This window comes from Myotis yumanensis, unplaced genomic scaffold, assembly GCF_028538775.1.
Source record: "Myotis yumanensis isolate MYYU_CA2020_CCGP unplaced genomic scaffold, mMyoYum1.0.hap1 SCAF_1, whole genome shotgun sequence".
Taxonomy (NCBI): Eukaryota; Metazoa; Chordata; class Mammalia; order Chiroptera; family Vespertilionidae; genus Myotis; species Myotis yumanensis.
Genome location: NW_027223752.1, coordinates 90,808,218 through 90,827,660, shown reverse-complemented (window position 1 = coordinate 90,827,660; position 19,443 = coordinate 90,808,218). Strand labels below are relative to the sequence as shown.

General features: G+C 36.1%; 1 protein-coding gene across 6 annotated transcripts in view; it reads left to right on the top strand.

Moving 5' to 3' along the window:
* The window catches only part of HEATR5A (HEAT repeat containing 5A), a 120,036-nt gene that overhangs the window by 15,072 nt on the left and 85,521 nt on the right, over nt 1-19,443 (top strand). For 4 of the 6 annotated variants that reach the window (XM_070427617.1, XM_070427609.1, XM_070427599.1 and 1 more), the window contains exons 2-7: nt 6,239-6,422; nt 7,721-7,932; nt 9,438-9,546; nt 11,775-11,924; nt 12,775-12,949; nt 19,220-19,380. In XM_070427617.1, the coding sequence (XP_070283718.1) occupies nt 6,297-6,422; nt 7,721-7,932; nt 9,438-9,546; nt 11,775-11,924; nt 12,775-12,949; nt 19,220-19,380 (933 nt within the window). In that variant the 5' untranslated portion in view covers nt 6,239-6,296. Of the gene's footprint in view, nt 1-6,238; nt 6,423-7,720; nt 7,933-9,437; nt 9,547-11,774; nt 11,925-12,774; nt 12,950-19,219; nt 19,381-19,443 lie in introns of those variants that run through there. The other 2 variants (XM_070427590.1, XM_070427626.1) reach the window with 2 other exon arrangements.

Sequence of the window (19,443 nt, the reverse complement as noted above, 5' to 3'; positions counted from 1 at the left end):
ATAAATATTTCTTAGATGAATTAGAGGAGAGTAGTGGGCACTAATCAGCTATTAAAATCATCTATATTGTCTAGTCTCGGTATTTTTATTTATAAATTAATAGTGCTAGTAGATGTTTATGGTAGTGGTATGAGGATTAAATGAAAAATTCATTTATCACAGCACCCCAGCCTTCAGAGATTCTAATTCAGTTGATTTAGGCTCAACTTTGGTATTTCTTTAAAGCAGCTAGAGTTGAGAACTACTAGTCTACATTGTTACAGGTCTGATATCTTTAATTTTAGCTTCTTTTACTTTTTAACAGTTTATATACCTCATCTCTTGTTCCCTTTGTTATTTTCCCAACACTCCCTTTTTAATTGTTTGACCTTTTTCCTTGAAGTAGTTGGGAGATGAAGCTGATTTTGTGGTTTACCGAAAGATGTAGGTAGATATTGGTAGAGAAAGAGCCCCCAAATATGTGTCCAACTTCCATCCCATGCCCTATTTGTTCCACACATTTTGTTCCTTACATCTTTTTTTTTTTTTTAAATTGAAGTGTCCTTTGCATCTTAATGTAAAAACACTGCCCTCCCCCAACCGGTGGAAAGGCTTCCTAGAATAAAGAGAATGAGCTTTGTTGCCAGGAAAATCTGGGTTCACTTCAGCTCTGCTACCTGTATTTACTGGCATCTTAATAGTTCCTTCATCCATAAAATAGGGACCAATGATATCTTCATGCTTTCTTCCTTGCGATGATGAGATATAAGTTAAGCACTTAAATAAGTTCCTGGCTCAGTGAACAATAGCTACCATTGTCATCTTGTGATTTGGGAGTCAAGTTAGGAATCTAACAGAGATTTAGTTTGTTTATTGGTTTTTAAGAATTTCATTTTAAAGTATTTTAATTCACTAAAAATTTGGAGACCAGAGAAAAAACATTACCCACAATGCTGCTATCTGAGAATCACTGTTAAGATTTTTGAATCATGATTTGGAAGAAAAAAAATAGGAGAATCTTATAGTCTTAAGTGATGGATGGATGGCTAGAGAAGCCAAACATTATTTTAAGAAACATAACTATAATAATGAAAAAATGCTATACCAAAGGAGACAGTACAAGAATAGGGTAATTAATCATGAAAGGCTTCCTGAAGGAAGTGATTTTTCTTAGATGAATTTTAAAATAGTGAGTTTATTGTAGAAAAAAGCAAGATATTTCAGACTCAAAGATGGAATAAATACAGATAAGCTTTAAAAATCAAGATAGCCCAGCTGGTGTGGCTCAGTGGTTGAGGTCATGGTTCAATTCCCAGTTAAGGCACATGCTTGGGTTTTTGGCTCAATTCCTAGTGGGGGGTGTCAGCAAACCAATTTTAGGACTGTGTCTCAGGATGTTTAAAATACAGTAACAAAAAGACCTCTTTTTCTTTCTACCAGGGCAGGTCTCCTTAAGGCAGCATCTTAAGCGTGATGCTCTGTGTAACTTCTGGCTTCCTATTTTGTAACCTATAATTTTGCAAAGCCTGAGTCACAGGTCAAAGGGAATCTCAGGTCAGGATAAAATGACCCAGCTTTTTTTCTAAATTAAGGCTAATTCCGGTTTTGTCTCTTGTGTTGTTGACTTTTTTTAAAAGATTTGGATTTTAAGATTTATGTATGTTTCCTGAACATTTGGAGATTCTTGAGAGGGTTTTGGGGGCTCATTTTATGCTTTTTGAACAAAATGAGAAACTAGAGGCTGATTTGAAGCTATTGTAATATCTTTTAGAGAAATGAAAGCCAAAGAAAAGTAATTGAAATTTAAGTATGAGACATGTTTCAGAACCTTAAGCACTTGATGCTTGCTAGAATTAGTTCCATTTACTGCCTAGTGGCTGGTTCATTCTGTAAATTGGTCTTTTTTGTGCTCTGGAAAGAAAAAACTAACAAACCAATCCAACAAACCCATTTTGTGTTTGATGTTCTCTCTGATTATTTGTGATTTTCCTCTTTTCCCTTCTCAAAATGATATAATAAACCATTTTAAGAAACTAAAATGGCCGAAACCGGTTTGGCTCAGTGGATAGAGCGTCGGCCTGTGGACTGAACGGTCCCGGGTTCGATTCCGGTCAAGGGCATGTACCTTGGTTGCGGGCACATCCCCAGTAGGAGATGTGCAGGAGGCAGCTGATCGATGTTTCTCTCTCATCGATGTTTCTAACTCTCTATCTCTCTCCCTTCCTCTCTGTAAAAAATCAATAAAAATATATTAAAAAACAAAAAAAACACTTTACTTTAAAAAGAAAAAAAAGAAACTAAAATGGCCAAAAAGATTAGGGAGACTCCCCCTCACCCCCCCAACGAATTTCAACCTATTTCCCATCTCTACTAAAATAGATCTGTAAACCTTAGATAGAGAAAATTATGTTAACACTTTCTGTCAGGACTGGCATCATCTTAGCTTCTCTGTGACTCAGTTTCCTCATCTTAAAATAAGGCTAATAAAAATAGCCGCCTTATGGACAGTTTTCATATTACTCAAGAAAATGTACTAGTAAAACATTACTGTAGTGCCTAGAGTATAGTAAGTGGTCAAAAAATATTAGCTTCTGTCAAAAATAAGGTGGGAGCAGCAGTTTTATGAAATCTTTTTTTTAAGTAACATAACTAATTTGAAAAATATTTTGCTAAATTTACTTTTAATAAACTAATCACTTTGTAATCTCAACAGAAATATGGAAAATTTTGAAAAATAAGCGTTCTCTAGATGTTTATATAAGCAAGGTTGTGGTTATATTAAAATGTATAGTAGATGGATTGCATTGTAGTCATCTTCCTAAAGTGAAACTTCAGATAAGAGCAGGGGTATGTTATTTGCAAAATGCAGTTATGTATCTCATTGACAGTGCACACGAGGGGGTCACAGGTGCATTTTAGACTTGGGGTTTTAGATATGGGATTACCAATATGAATTGTCTACTTCTTTTAGGTGTCATTTATATGAGAAATGTATTGAGGGCCTTGGAGATAACTTTATGCCCTACTTATGATCTCAAGCTTTTTACTGAATTATTTATTATTGCATTGTGTTAGCTATTTTGCTTCTTGATAGATCATTTTACACCACAATATTGCTGCTGCCTAAGGGGGAAAAATGTCTTTTCAGCAGTTGTAATGACCTCAAAAAGGGTAATTTGATTCTTACGATAGGATTTTGACTTGCCTGGTGGTTATAAGAAATTTTCTCTATGACATTGAGGTTATTTTTTTCCCTTACACAGTCATAGACATTGCTTTTCTCCTTCTGTTCATTAGGTTTCTTCCAGAAATTATTTCTCTAGCATTTATTACCTTTATCCTTAATTGTATATATTTTGGTCAATTCCCTTTGCTAATTTAAGAAAGGAAAGAGTTTTTTTTAAAACAAGAAGCTAAAATTCATGTGTCCAGTAAAGTGATTTTGTTAACGCCATTGTTTGTATTGTCCTTGTTCCTTAAAATTGACATTTCTGAAAATAACCTAATATGTACTTTTTTTGAGGATTTTCAGTGGTAGGTCATGGATGGTATTGGCAGGCGGACAGGGCTGATTGAGAGGGACGACCGAGATGGCTAAAGCGGCACACAGGCGTGAGGAGACATTTGTGGATGGGTAAAGCCTGTTTTTTGGCCTCAGGGGCAGCATCACAGTCAGGATTTAGACGATTGGCCCAAGCCAGAGGATGCAGTAGGAGTTGAAAATTTAAATACCCATAGAAGTCTGCAAATAATGTAAATGAATAGTGCAGGCCAGGTGGCAACTGTGGCCTGTTCAAGAGTCCCTGCTCCTCTAAGAGGCGCTATATGGGAACATGGACCCAGGTATTTATGTAAATCTTACGTTTAAATATTTGTAACTAATTTTTTTTCCTAATTCATTACAAGCCAGATTTGGTTAATGGGGTATTAGTTTGTGACTACTGTCTTTAAAAGAGACTCTTTTCTGTTATTTAATAATTATGATGACCTAATACTGTAGGTAATTTTATACCAGTAAACTCTGGGAGAAAAAACAATGAAAGGGAGGAAAAGAAGGAAAGGAAGGAGGGAAGGAGGCAGGGAAAGGGAGAGAGGAAAGAGGGAAACAGGAAACCTTCTCCATGTCTCCCATCTGATTTTCTAATACATCTTTACTTACTGGCTTCTCTATAAAAGATTGACATTTGTTTAGGGAATATGAACTATATATTTTACATGTTTTAGTTTAATTACCTGTAGCATTCTGTCTATATTTCTGTGCAGTTCCAATGACCTGTTTATGTTTAGCTTGGAGTTTTATTTATAACATATCAAACTTGGTGTTTGTTTTGTTATCCTCACCCAAGGATATTTTTTTCAATTGATTTTTAGAGAGTGGAAGGGAGTAAGGAGAGAGAGAGAGAGAAACATTGATGTGAGAGAGAAACATCGATTGGTTGCCTCCTGCACACACCCCCACGGAGGCTGGGATCAACACCTGCAACCCAAGTACATGCCCTTGACCAGAATCAAACCCACCACTCTTCCATGTGTGGGCTGATACTCTATCCACTGAACCACACTGGCCAGGGCTCAAACTTAGTTTTGATACTTGAATAAGAATACTCATCTTATTTAAAAAATAAAAGTCCTGTATTTCTTTTTTTTAAAATTTATCTTTATTGTGGAAAGTCTTACAAGTTGGTAAGTGTGTGTGTGTGTGTGTGTGTGTGTTTGTACACACACTTTATGTTATTTGTATTCTGGAAAGGCACTAGGGTATGTTCAGGAGATGCTCATGAATTTAAAAACAAAACGAAACCTCCTCTGTCCTTTGTTGATTATTTGCTACAACAAAGTGAATGCTACATTGGATCTGGGTCAGAGCAGATACGGTTTTTATTGCTGCAATCCTTGGACAACATCCAGGTGCCTTCTAAAACAGGAGTTTACTTCCACAAGGCTCACAGCGATAAGGAGACTCCTGGTTGAGTTGGAACCCTTTCCCAGAACTGCTAGCCTCAAGCTACAAGCAGAGTCTTACTAGGCTAGGGGAACAGATGCTAACGGGAATAATACCTTCTGCTCCTGGTTTGGATCTCCAGGTAAATGACTGCATATCTTCCTGGGTAAAGCCCAGGGAGATGTGAAGCTTTCCTATAGAGTTTTAGTAGGAGGTCTAGATATCTGTTAATATGCACCCATGACCCATTTTTATGCAGTAAGACCTAGATATAACGGACTAATTCGGGCAAAAGTCTGTTCTATAATAAAGTAGGTTTTCTGAATGTGTACGTTAAGAAATTGACAAATTAGTCAGTTTACCTGTTTTTACTTATGTAGACACGTTTGTGTAATGAAAACTGATTATGTATGAAAAGTTTAATATCACAGAAAAGTTTTCTATATGTATTACTGTAATTTTAAATTTATACTGAATAGGTCTAGTAAATGGGTGCATTTACCAGTTACGCAAGTGACTGCACACGGCTGGGTGTGGCTTAGTGCCCATGGGAACATCAGCTGGCAATGTGTTAAAACTGCTGCAGAAAGTCACTCCTCCCAAAAGCAGAACCAATTACTGACAACAGAACCAATTACCGTGTTGGATGTGATGGGATCACATGCCAATCATTCACCGAACATTGTTTACAAGCATGGTGACTCTTGGATTTAAATATGTAGACTCTAATTGTAGATATGTAATATTTATTCATGTTGGCAAAATTACTACAGTGTTTTTTCCAACATATCCATTTGCTAAAATTTGTTTAAAAATAACAGTGAATTAATAACAAAAGAGTAACCTGTTAAATTTAATTATGAGCAAATCTTGGTTAAAAGCATTTTTAAATTAACAAGGTGTTAATCTTCACGTATGACATACGGACTGGAAATTTTGCCCAGTATATTCGAAGTTCATTAAATAGAGGTCCACAAAGTGTAAAGTTTACTGTACTACAATGGAGCACTTGAATAGTCTAACCTCAAAATTTTCAGAATTTTAATGGAATGTCTCTCTGGTTAGCACACTTTTGCATATGAATGTCAATAATGCTACTCTATTTTGCCTGTCAGCTTCCTAAATAAGGAGTAGAGAATACAAAAATGGATTTTATGTCTTTGTGATCAGGAGTTTAGTATTGGGATTTTCCCAGTTTCTCCCTAGAGCTGTTATAAAAGATGTCTCTTTTTAATGATGCTTTATGCTATTCTGTGGAAGATTTCCTTCCTTTTCACTCTCATTTTAAAATGTTATTTTCCTCTGTTTTTTTCTTAGGTGTATTGACTGATGTTTAATAAGAACAATTGAGACCAGTTAGAATTTTCTGCAAGGAATGGAATTAGCTCATAGCTTATTGCTGAATGAAGAAGCATGCAATCAACTAGGTGAAGTTCAGAAGGCAGAGTTCATTTTTGATTGGTTGAGATATTTGGAAAAGCTCTTGCTAGCAACCAGCAGGGTAGGTAAAACTGCAAAAACTGGTTTTTGTTTGTTTTTCTTTAAGCCAGATAATATTTTTCCTTTGGTTTGCTTTTCTAGTTCTGTTCAGAATAACCTAAATTAGCTTTCAAATGCTAGATCTTATTAAGACTTTATAATGAAATGTTACAGGAAGTTTATTTATTCTGTTCAAAACAATAAAAATTAGCCCATATTTTTTATATTACTCAAAAATATTTCAGAAACTAACTACAGACTACACTGTATTAGATTATATTTTCATTATATCCTATAATTTATGTACCTCCATATGCATGAAGCCCTGTATACTTTATGTACCTCCATATGCGTGAAGCCGTGTAGTATAGTGCTAAATAATGTCATAGGAGTTTCCATTTAAAGAAAGGTGTGGACCCTTTAATGGGAGAGTCATTGAGTAAACATATTCCCTTTTAAAAGCTTATAAAATGAGTACAAAAAAAGAACATTAATCACTCATACCCTTCGTATACATTCAGCAGTTATTAATATTTTGCCATATTTGATTGACTTATTGATTTACTGAGCCATGTGAAGTTCTGCTTTACTTCTAAATACTTTTTGCATACCTCTAAATATAAGGATATTCTACAAAATAACAATAGTATTTGTAATGCAGAAGAGGTACAAAGACACTATTTATGGAGACGTTTAGAATTTAACAAAAGACAAAATCCATACACCAAATGAACAGATGTTTCACTGTGGAAGTTTAAGTCTTGGTGAGCATCTAAATACCATTACCATTGTAATGATATTCTGTATTCCTTTTTGAGAGAGAAGACACATAAACTGGTTAAAGTAACCTTATTGGCATTGAGGGGCATAAGCTTGCAAAAAGAAAATTGCACTGAACTTAGAAAAGGATCTGAGTAAAACAAGTAACCATTACAAGGTCAACACTGATACTGGATTATAGGTTGTTGCTTATTATGGGGTGGGAGCTTAGTAACTAAGAAGCTCTTATTGAAATATAAATTTGCTCTACCTTTCAAACATAAGAAGAAAGATGTAGGAGAAATAGAGCCATTGTCTTTGTTCACAGAGACTCCAGTATATTGTGGTCCAGAATATTTTTGTGGAAATAACCAGCAGGGCAACTAACTACCTATTCATGTGATAATGAAGATCACACCACCAATTTACTTGTAATTTTTAATCAAAATAATTTTACACTTTTCTAGAGCCTTTAGTTAGTTCTTCAATATATGGAAAAAAATAGAGGATTACATGTAATTACGTTGACTTGAATTATCTTTTTGTTACCTTCCTTTCTAGAGTGATGTGAAGGAGAAACAGAAGACTCTTGTTGAGCAGCTCCTGTCTTTGTTGAACAGCTCCCCAGGGCCTCCTACCCGCAAACTTCTTGCTAAGAATCTAGGCATTCTTTATGGTATTGGAGACACATTCTCTGTCTATGAGACAATCGATAAATGTAATGATCTTATTCGTAGCAAAGATGACTCTCCAAGTTACCTTCCCACTAAACTGTAAGTTAGATATTAAAACGGAACAAGAATTAAATAGTGCTTCCTTATAATATCAGTTTAATAAATAACCCAAACTATTTAATAATTATTTTGAAGCTAAATATAAATTTTTTACTCATTTTTAAATCCAACTTTAAAAATAATCTAACATATTCCTATTGACTGAGAAAGAGTTCTTTAAAAAAATATTTTAAACATATTTGAAGTCTAGATTTAGAAATGAAAACTGATGCACTAAAATTTTAGCAATTGAATATTTAAGCAAAGGTATTTTAAATTCTTCATGCATGTTTTAGATGTCCTTTTAGTGTATTAGTTCTTAATAGTTAAAATTAATAGTAAATGTCATAGAAAAATACTCTTCTAAGATCCTAAAAGTAGCAGCTTAGTTTCTTTCTCTATAGAATTCATTTCATTTTTATTACCTGTGTTTTTAGGGAAGTTGATTTGCCATGTATAATTCCACAATAGTAATTTCATAGAAATTTTTGTTGATTTAATTTTAGCTTATATCAGAATATATTTTCTGGTAGTTTTCAGACTTGAGAATATTATTGCTTTTCTTATCTTTTACCTTTAAGACTGTCTTTAAGTATCCTCTATAATAAAACCCTAATATGCAAATCGACCAAACAGCAGAACGACTGGTCGCTATGATGCGCACTGATCACCAGGGGGCAGATGCTCAACATAGGAGCTGCCCCCTGGTGGACCGTGTGCTCCCACAGGGGGAGCGCCGCTCAGCCAGAAGCTGACTCATGGCTGGCGAGCGCAGCGGCAGTGGCAGGAGCCTCTCTCGCCTCTGTGGCAGCACTAAGGACCCCCTCGGGGATGTCCACCTGCCAGCTTAGGAGCGGGGAATGGGCCTAAGCTGGCAGGTGGACATCCCCCAAGGGGTCCCAGACTGTGAGAGGGAGCAGGCCAGGTAGAGGGTACGCCCCCCCCACACCCCCCCCCACACCCCCGTGCACGAGTGTCATGCACTGGGCCTCTAGTCTAATGTATAAAAGCTTTGAGGGAATGGAATTCTTGGGCTGAGATTTCGATTAATTGAAGATACATATTTTAAAATTTTTTGTTATTGAAAATATAATATTTGCCCAAGCTGGTTTGGCTCAGTGAATAGAGAGCGTTGGTCTGTGGACTGAAAGGTCCCAGGTTTGATTCCAGTCAAGGGCACATGCCTGAGTTGTGGGCTCAGTAGCCAGTGGGAGGTGTGCAGGAAGCAGCCGATCAGTGATTCTCTCTCATCATTGATGTTTCTATCTCTCTCTCCTTCTCTGAAATAAAATGTGTGTGTGTGTGCGCGCGCGTAATTTTTAAAAAAAGGAAGTGTAATATTTGATACTCACCTAAGTGTCATGCCTTAGAATTTAACGGGTAGATTCTGGGAAATTTTATCCTTTAAAAGTAAAATTAAAAAGTCACCTTTACATATTCTAAGTTATTTTTTTATTTCTGTTATTTCCATTCATGACTAATTTCTAATTTAAATGTTGTTTCAGTGCTGCTGTGGTATGTTTGGGTTCCTTGTACAAGAAGTTGGGTAGAATACTAAGTAACACTTTTACTGAAACAGTGGGGAATATTCTTAAAGCTATGAAGAGTGCAGAGGTAAGTAACTACAAGTTTGACCAAAAATAAAAGATAATATTTTATAGGTTTTATGGTTTCTTTACCTATGACAAGCATACATAAGTATGTACAGAAATAAACATTTGGCCCAGTGATCCCACTTCAAGGAATATATCCTAAGAAACCCAAAACACCAGTTGGAAAGAATACATATACCCTTATGTTCATAGCAGCCCAATTTATAATAGCTAGGATCTGGAAACAGCCTGAGTGCCCATCAGTAGATTAGTGGATTAAAAAGCTGTGGTACATTTTAACCATGGAATACTATGCAGCTGTAAAAAAAGGGGATGGGGGGATCCTTTACCCTTTGAGACAGCATTGAGGGACTTGAAGAGTATTATGCTAAGCAAAATAAGCCAGTCAAAATCAAGTGTCATATGTTCTCACTCATATGTGGAATCTAATGAACAAAATAAACTGATGAACAAAATAGATCCATAGACATAGAAGCTTGGAACAGACTGACAATTATCAGAAAGGGGGGTGGTAGAGATCAACCAAAGAACTTACATGCATAAGCCCATGGACACAGACAATACTGTGGTGAAGGCCTGGCAGGGGGAAGGGAGTTAATGGGGGGAAAAGTGTGTAATGCTTTCAATACTAAAGATTTTAAAAAGAAATAGAACCATAAATGAAATATTTCTAGGTGATATACATGTACTTTGTATATTGCTTTGTTAGAAAAGCAATAATACAGTAATAGAATTTTGTGTATTCAGACAAATATAAATGGGCAAAACTAAGGTATTTGGTAGACCCATCCCTCCTCCTATCACCTCTTCCATCTGACACTACTTACTAGTGCCAGAGCAAGTGCTTGACACCAAGGACCCAGATACATAGTTGGTAACTACTGTATGCCTAATGGATGGATTAGTATTATACCAGCATCAGAAGGGAGTAAGGAATATAATCAGGGTTGGAAAGAGCGTAGAGGATGTAAGTATGACCAGTATCTGGATGGCCTTTTAATTGTCAGAGGAGTATATGCTCAGCCTTAGTCTCATTGACTTGTTGGCATCATTTACCGCTGTGGAACACCCTTTGTTTCTGTAGCTCTCTCTTTATTTGATTCCCAAGACACTGTAGTCTCTTGCCAACTATAGCTTTACCGATCAGATTGAAATGAAAGCATTTGTATGTTTATATATAAAAAATTTTAAATCTTATTCTTAATAGTCAAGGATACCTAAGCACCTTTAAATATAAAAATATCACCCCAGTTCTTGTTCTTACCTTACTTAGAAAAACAATCTAGAAGACAGTTCTGAAATAACTTATAAAAATACTGGTAGTTTCATGCACTTTTTTTTTTAATGTACCAAGATAAAAATATGGGAAAATTCAAATATTAAATATGTTGACTTTTGTCTTCCATCTTCAGTGTACTTAACTTCCTGGGATGTTGAAATCATTTAGGGCATTTAGTAAAACATCAGTAATACAAGCAGCTACTACTACTTAAGTGTTTATTATGTGCCAGGCTCTATGGTGAATGTCTTCCCAACAGGGGCTTACTAGTATTTACTTCTTACACTGGCTCTATGCGGTTCATCCTAACCTCATTTCATAGATGAAGAAAGAAGTAAGAACAACTTAAAATCACACAGATACTAAGGGTCAGAGCCAAGACTCAAATCCAGGTCTTTTTAAATCTAAAGCCCAGACTTCTAACCTCTGAGTTAAACTACTTGGACCAGTAAATGATAAAAATATTAATAGTTATAAAATCTATTGAACATTTACTGTATTTCAGGCACTACTCTAAGTACTTTACATGTAGTAACTGTTGAGCCTTGGGACAACCTGAGAAGTGGGTTCTATTACCTCCATTTTACAGATAAAGAAATAGATTTGTTCAAGGTCAGGTACCTAGTAGGTGTCAGACCCTGCACTCTTACCATATTACCTCATTTATAGCAACCATTTATTGGCTATTTAACAACATGCAAGCTTTGTGTTAGGCACTTTTCCATATAATTTCACATCAACATTATGAAATTTGTATTGTGTTGAAGTGTAATATATAATATGTTTATAAAATAGCAACTATTAATGTTTGTTGATGTCAGAATAGGTTGGTTAGTATGTATAAAAATCTTGAGTATTTCTCTCATTTATGAGATAAATTTCAGTGCTTAATGCTATTCTTCACAGTACTTTTATCCCTCTATTTAAATTTTTTCTTTTCTCTTTGTTAGTCTCAAGGTCGATATGAGATTATGTTGAGTCTGCAAAATATATTGAAAGGACTTGGAGCTGCTGCTACACCTTGCCACAGAGATATTTATAAAGCTGCCAGATCCTGCTTAACAGATAGGTCCATGGCTGTTCGTTGTGCTGCTGCAAAGGTGAAATGGTCTAATAAGCAGAATTTCTATTTGAAAAGTAAATCAGTTTATTCTTGTGAAAACACTGGAAACACCCCCATGATCTTAGAGCTGCAACTTTGGTAGTCAGCTGTCCCACTTTAACATGAGGAAACTGAGACCCAGAGAGTTCTATGAATTTCCCAAGGTTCATCTAGTAGTTAGCAGTGCATTGTCAAGTGTAGTGAGTTCATATGATCAGACTCAGTATTCCTTTGCTACTAAGCTTCCTTCCTATAATTGTATAAACTAAAATTTACATGTAAAATTTATGTTGTTTGAATTGTTTTTATCATACCTTGTTAACATATTTGAATAGATAGTATAGTAAAGTTGTTTATGATGGAATTATTCTCACAATTACTCTTAGCCAATTGACTGGTTCTAAGGACATTTTTAAAAAATAGATTTGTAATGATTTCAGAGAGGAGGGGAGAGGGAGAGAGAGATAGAAACATCAATGATGAGAGAGAATCATGGATCAGCTGCCTCCTACATGCCCCACACTGGGCATTGAGCCTGCAACCTGGGCATATGCCCTGGGCAAGAATTGAACCATGACCTCCACGTTCATAGGTCAACGCTCAACCATTGAGCCACGCTGGCCAGGCCTAAGGACATCTTTTACAGCCCTCTCCTCCCACACAATATGGACACATTGCTTTTATGATTTTTAATAACTATTCACTTGTTGTCCCTGTAATCATTACTTAGAAACTTTGGGTTTGTGTTCTATTTTTGTTAAATCTTGATATTTTCTACAATTTATCTAGATCAGAACTTGATACTTACATTTTGTTTTTCATTAATTTCTGTTTTTCCACTTGAGTAGTGTCTCTTTGAACTTCAGAACGAGGCCAGCTTCATGTGGAGTACAGACCTGGACAGTGTGGCCACATTATGTTTTAAGTCATTTGAAGGTTCCAATTATGATGTGCGGATTTCAGTTTCAAAGCTACTAGGGACAGTGTTGGCTAAAGCTATAATTTCTAAACATCCGGGAGCAGGTAAATTCATTTAATTATTTTCAAATGTCTTCTGTAATTGTCTTCCCAATTGATTTAAACAAACGTATGTGGCATTACTACCCATTAATTTCTTTTTTAAAAAGGCAGACTCAAAAAAAATCAGTTTTAGTTTGTAGCATTGCTCTAGGTCCTAATATTTCATTTTCAAATAATTCAATAAAAATTTGAGGGGAAAAAATTCTTCTATCTATTTACTCTTGAAGAAATTTACTTTATTCAATCACTGTCTTCCTCTACATTCTGGGTGTTTTTCTTTTACGTAAATGTGAAGTATTATCCAATAAGAGGGATTATCTAAATCTTGAGAATTTTTTTTTTAAACAGCATGCATCTGATTACAGACATTTATTTGGCTTGCTATTTACTAAGTCTGTATAAGGGAGTGATGATATAAATAATTCCAAACAACAGCTATTTGAAATTTACTATATTAGGAAAATTTGCTTTGTTAGTTTTTGTTCCCTATTTATACACTTCTAGGCAGTGAGCAAGGAAGGATAGGGTATTTTTTAAAATGAGAGTTTGCCTGGATTTAATCTACAGCATATATAAAATAATGACAAATAATTGAAAACTTGCTCTATCATTCTATCTCCAAAGAATAAACAGTCTCACACAAGGGAAAATGTGTTTGTTCTGTACAACCTTGCCTCTCTCATGTTTATAGACCAGGAGTACTGACATCACCTTGGAGCTTTTAAGAAATTCAGAAACCCAGGCCCAGCCCAACTTAGTAAAACAAAATTCTCATTTTAACAAGAACTCTTAATGGTGGCTGGCAGACATAAAAGATAATTTGTATACACAATGAAGTTTGAGAACCATTGCTCTAGAAATTGTTTATTGTTATTAAAAGCGGATTCTGTTTTTTCTAGTCATAGTGTTTTCTGAACCAGCGATGAGAGAGAACAGGCAGTATATACCATATCAGAATTACCTGAGAACACTAACAAACTGTACAGTCCTCTCATTCTCCAATTGAGACCCACAAGTTTAAAATGTATACTAAGAACTTTTTATTGTGGTTCTTCTAATCTTGTAATTCAATACTTTCTAATTTATGGTGGAGGTGGGAGGTAAGGTGGAAAGGTGGAAAGGTGGAAAGGTGGATGGGAAGAGGAAGAAGAAAAAAAAACAAAAAAAAAACACGCAAACCAGAACAAAGTTGTTCAGGGCATTTGAGAAGTTAAATCTTGAGCCACCTAAAAATTTGAAGTTAGAAGACATGTTTAATTAAGCCATGTTGAAAAGGTGAATTGCACATTAATGTGTCATTAGCCCTAGCACATATTTGCAATAAAAACAAGTAAAAATGTAGAATTATATAACAAATGTGAATGATATTTAAATGTATACCCTCCTATTGTAGCACTAAACTAATACCAGCAATTTTGTAATCAGACTAAACAAAATGAAGGACCAGCTTCACCTACACTAAAACACTTTGGCCTAATATTTTAGAAATTCTTTCATCTGTAAGTTCTAGCTTGCATTATAATTGAGTTATTTTCATACAACTAAAAAGTGATCTAGATGTCATGATAGATTCTTTTTAAAGTAGGAGACTAATAGCAATAAAGCTTTTAAGAATTTGGAAAACAAATGCAGTGGAGGATTGTACATTTCAACCACAATATGCAAAGATTATGAGGTACAGAACTGAAATGACATTCTTAGTCAAACTAATGAGCTTAAAATAGGTTGTATTTCATACCAATGTACTTAAAAAGCAGAGATTGAGTATGACATTCTCCTAGCATTGGGGTAAGTTGCCAGGAGTTTATGTAATCTTAATCACCTCTTGACCATGAACCTTAAGTAGGTCTTTAATGTTGGCTGGCAGATATAATTTTTTTCACTAGTCCATTCATTCTCCCACTTTCTAATTGACTATTTTATACCTACTTCTCCCCCCATCTTATTTTCACTTGATGGCCTATCTTCCATAGGCTTCCCTATCAAATTCACTCACCTTGTACCATCTGTACACATATACTCTGACTTTCCTACTCAAGATGAATTATGCAATCTTCTGTTAAAGCCACACTTTTGATATACTATATATTAGGGTTCATCCTCTCACCTGCTCGAGGATATAGCTCTAGGAAGTCTCCCTTTCATATTTCAACATTTCCATCTATATCAAGTTATTCCGTACAAAACATGCTTTTTTTTTATGCCTCCCACATAAAAAAGAAAATTGTGTATGTCAGCCAGCTAGAGCCCCATTTCTCTTCTTCCCTTTGCAGCAAATTCCTCAAAAGAGGTTTCTTTTGTTTTCTGGATTATTTGCATCAATTTACTTATTTATTTTCAATTACAATTTACATTCAGTACTGTTCTATATTAGTTTCAGATGTATAGCATTGTGGTTAGACAATCTTGCACTTCACAGAGCAGTCCACCCCACCCCGATATTTCAAGTACCTCCCTGGCACCATGCATAGTTATTGTTGACTATATTCCCTCAGAAGAGTTGACACCCTCTGTGTTTAGTTCCTCTCTTGCCATAATTTTCAAACCCACTTAAATTAAGATTTTTCCCCAATCACCACCAAAATTATTTTTGTGAAGGTAACCAATGACCTCCATGTTCGTTTATTCACTCAGTAATAAGTAATTGGTTGAGTGTTTATATTGGGCTAGATCTGTTCTGAATATATAGATCTGTATGTTATTGAGCAAAACAGATAAAAAGCCCTGCTGTTTTGGAGTTACATTCTGTATTTGCCATGCTAAAGCCAGCAGACAACTCTCAGTTGTCTTATTTGACCTTTCAGCATCATTTAGCTCAGGTGATCCTCCTTATTCTTTTCTCATTTTCCTCTTAGGACCTTATGGTCCTTTAAAAATCCCCTGGTTTTCCTTCCTTCTCACTAGGAATTCCTGTTCAGCCTTCTTCAATGATTCCTTGTCTTGTCGGAGAAGAAGCACATTACCTAGTACTTGGTCTCCTGCTCTTTATGTCTACTCATTCTCTTGGAGACCTTATCCAATCTCATGGCTTAAATACCATCTAAATATCACCTATATCAGGGATTCCTGGATTTATATCTTTAGCCCAGACTTCTCTCCTGGACACCAGACTTTCATATCCAGCTGCCCATTTGACATCTCTATTTTGATATCCATTTGATGTTTCAAATTAACTTGTCCTAAAGTGAATGCTTGACTTCGCCTCCCCACAACATACTCACACCGGCTTTACTTGCAGTCTTGCTAATCTAAATTGATGATAACTCTATCCTTCCAGGTGTTCAAACAAAATTTTTAAAGTCACCCTTTACTCTTCTCTCTCACACTCAATAGCTATTCTACTTGACAATCTTAAAACATAATCAGAATCAGGATTCCTTGAAGAAATAGCTTATTATGGGGTTGGAGTTGGAAAAGTCTGAACATGAGCCTAGAACATCTTATGCCAAAAAGTAAGGAACTCCATTGGCCAGCTTTCTCAAGAGTCTTCCACTGGTCAAATTTAGGACAATATTAGAGACAAAACTAGTAACGACAGAAAATGGATAACCTATTAAATAAAAAGAAATCTTACTTTTATAGATTACTGAAGATAAATAAAGGAAAAGGAAGAGCTCTTTTTTATGATGAAATTCAGTTAATAACTGTAGAAAGAGTAATTTTTAGGCAATGACATTATTGGAATTATTACAGTAACTAGAGGTCCAGTGCACTAAATTCGTGCATGAGTAGGGTCCCTAGGCCTGGCCAGTGATCTGGGCCGATCTGTGGGGTGACCAGCGCGGTGATCAGGGGGTCCCGCTGGCACCAGCCTTGCCCTGCCTGGCTCCGCCTGCTCACCGGCCCCACCCCCTCACTGCTGCCGCTGGTCGCCTCCCTCTGTGGAGTGACCAGCAGGGCAATCAGGGGACCCCCGCTGGCACCGCCTTGGCTGGCCTGGGGCCTGTGGGCTGGGGGCAGCTTCTGTGTTGAGCGTCTTCCCCCTGGTGGTCAGTGCGCATCATGGCGATTGGTCATTCCACTGGTCGTTCCATTATTCGGTCGATTTGCATAATAGGCTTTTAGTATATAGGATAATTTATGCAGGTAGGAATCCTCAGTACATTCTTTTTTTTTTTTTAATATATTTTATTCATTTTTCACAGAGAGAAGGGGAGAGGGATAGAGAGTTAGAAACATCGATCAGCTGCCTCCTGCACACTCCCCACTAGGGATGTGCCTGCAACCCAGGTACATGCCCCTGACCGGAATCGAACCCGGGACCCTTCAGTCCACAAGCCGACGCTCTATCCACTGAGCCAAACCAGTTAGGGCCTCAGTACATTCTTGGGTGAAAGTTTGATAAGTTATAGAATATTTATGCCATCTTAAAGTATCATCACATAGGTTACATAATAATTACAGCAGGGAAAATAATATTTGACAATGGACAAACCTGGCCAACATCTTACTCAGGTGTTCAAAGATAGTATCACCAATGCAGGGGCAGACTGACACCAAGCCTTACAGTGCCCTTGATGTTATGCATTGAGAAGGCTTACAGCAATACTTACTTAGTTCTCTTGCCAAAAATTCTGAGGAAGTACTAGACAAACTCAAATTGAGGGTTCTTCTGTAAAACAACTAGTCATATGTATGTTCTTAAAAAATGAGGAAGTAATAAGGAAAATATTGTGAGTGTAGCTGGAGGGTATATGGGAATTTATTTTATTGTAGCTTTTTTGTAATTTTGAAAATTTTCTTAATAAAAAAACTTAAAAATACATATGTATGTCTGTTCAGACTCCACTTTATGGCAGCCACCTTGATCTAAGCCACCATCACCCTTTGCTTGAATTACTTAATTGTTCCTAATGGGTTCTCCTACTTTTACCTTTGCCCCTCTATACAGTCTCCTGTTAGAACAGAGGCCAAGCGACAGATTGTATCACTCTTCTGCTCAAGGTTCTCCACTGGCACCTCACTTCACTTATATCCTTACAAGGATCTATAAGATCCTTTGTCTTCTCTCTACTCATCCTTGTAGCCTGGTCTGTTTCCTACTAGACCCCTCCACTGCTTTGTCTACATATCTCTGCTTGGACTCACTAGGCACCATATCTCTCCTCAAGGCTTTTTTTTGTCTGAGCTATTTCCTCTGGCTAGAACATCTTTTCTCTAGGTAGATCCTAGGACTTTCGGATCCTAAAGTTTTAGGATCTGCGTGCCTAATTCCCTCACTTACGGAATTATGTTCAGAGGTCACCCTTTCAATTAACCATTCCCTGACTACCTTGTTGAAAAGCACAACAACACTGCCCCCTCCTATATTTCTGCCCTGTTCTATTTTTTTGTATGGCTTTCAGTCACTGTCTAGCATACTATATGCCTATTCATGTATTATATTTATTGTTGTCTCCTTCCTAGAATTTATGATGCACAAGGGCATGGATTTTGTACTATTCGCTAAAGTTTCTCTTCCAAAGGCCATCATAGATTTTCCTTTGTTTCCACGGAACATCTCTTTAAGCTAAGGAGTAGATTTTTTTGGTTCATATTTTTGATTAATGAAAGTTTATTCCTGTACTATGTATGACTTGAATCAATAATAAGAGTCAGAACTCGTGACCATCATTTTTCAGAAAAATGAAAGGAAGAAAATGGGTTCTTTTTTTTTTTTTTTTTTTTTAAGGAGATACTCAAAGGGAGAATCAGCTGTGTCAGACTGAAGACAAACTAATCTTTTAATTATTGTAGCCCAAGGGCTGACTGAGAAGTTTTAGTAATATTTGGCTTTGATTTCTTCAGAGACTGGGGATATAACAAAAGTTGTACTTGCAGTTGAGAAGTTTTAAAAGTAGGATACAGTGGTTATTTTATATAAGCCTTTGGAAAAATAAAATTATGATTTTGGCATTTTAATTATTTTAAAAGAATTTCAAAGCATTGTATTGCATTTTTCATTCTTGGAGAATTGGGACAATTTATTTGTTTTCCATTGTTTTAGGATACTGTTAGCCTTTTAAATTCTTTGAGGAAAAGAGAGCAATAGCTCATAATCTCAAAGTGATGTAGACTTTAAGACATCACTGAAAGGATGCTTCAGAGTCCATTATGATTTGACCTCTGAACCCTTGTGTGAATTTGTGTGTTAACGTGTCTGATGCCCTGTAAATTTTGCATTTTATTTGAGTTTTTAATTTATTTTTGTTTCAGTTAACATTCTAATCAAGATCATGCATTAAAATATAGTCTGCAAAATACAAAAATCACATGTTTTGTTCTTTCTTATAGCAGCCTCACGTCAAAGCATTCGCAGAGTATCTCTGGAGGAAGTTCTGGAATTACTAGGAACAGGGTTTCTACGTGGGAGTTCAGGATTTCTTCGAGCCAGTGGTGATATGCTGAAAGGAACCAGTTCAGTCAGTAGGGATGTTCGAGTTGGAATTACTCAGGTTAGGATCACAAGTCAGTATCTAAATGTAACTCTCACTGGCCCGTAATGAAAGTTTTAGGAT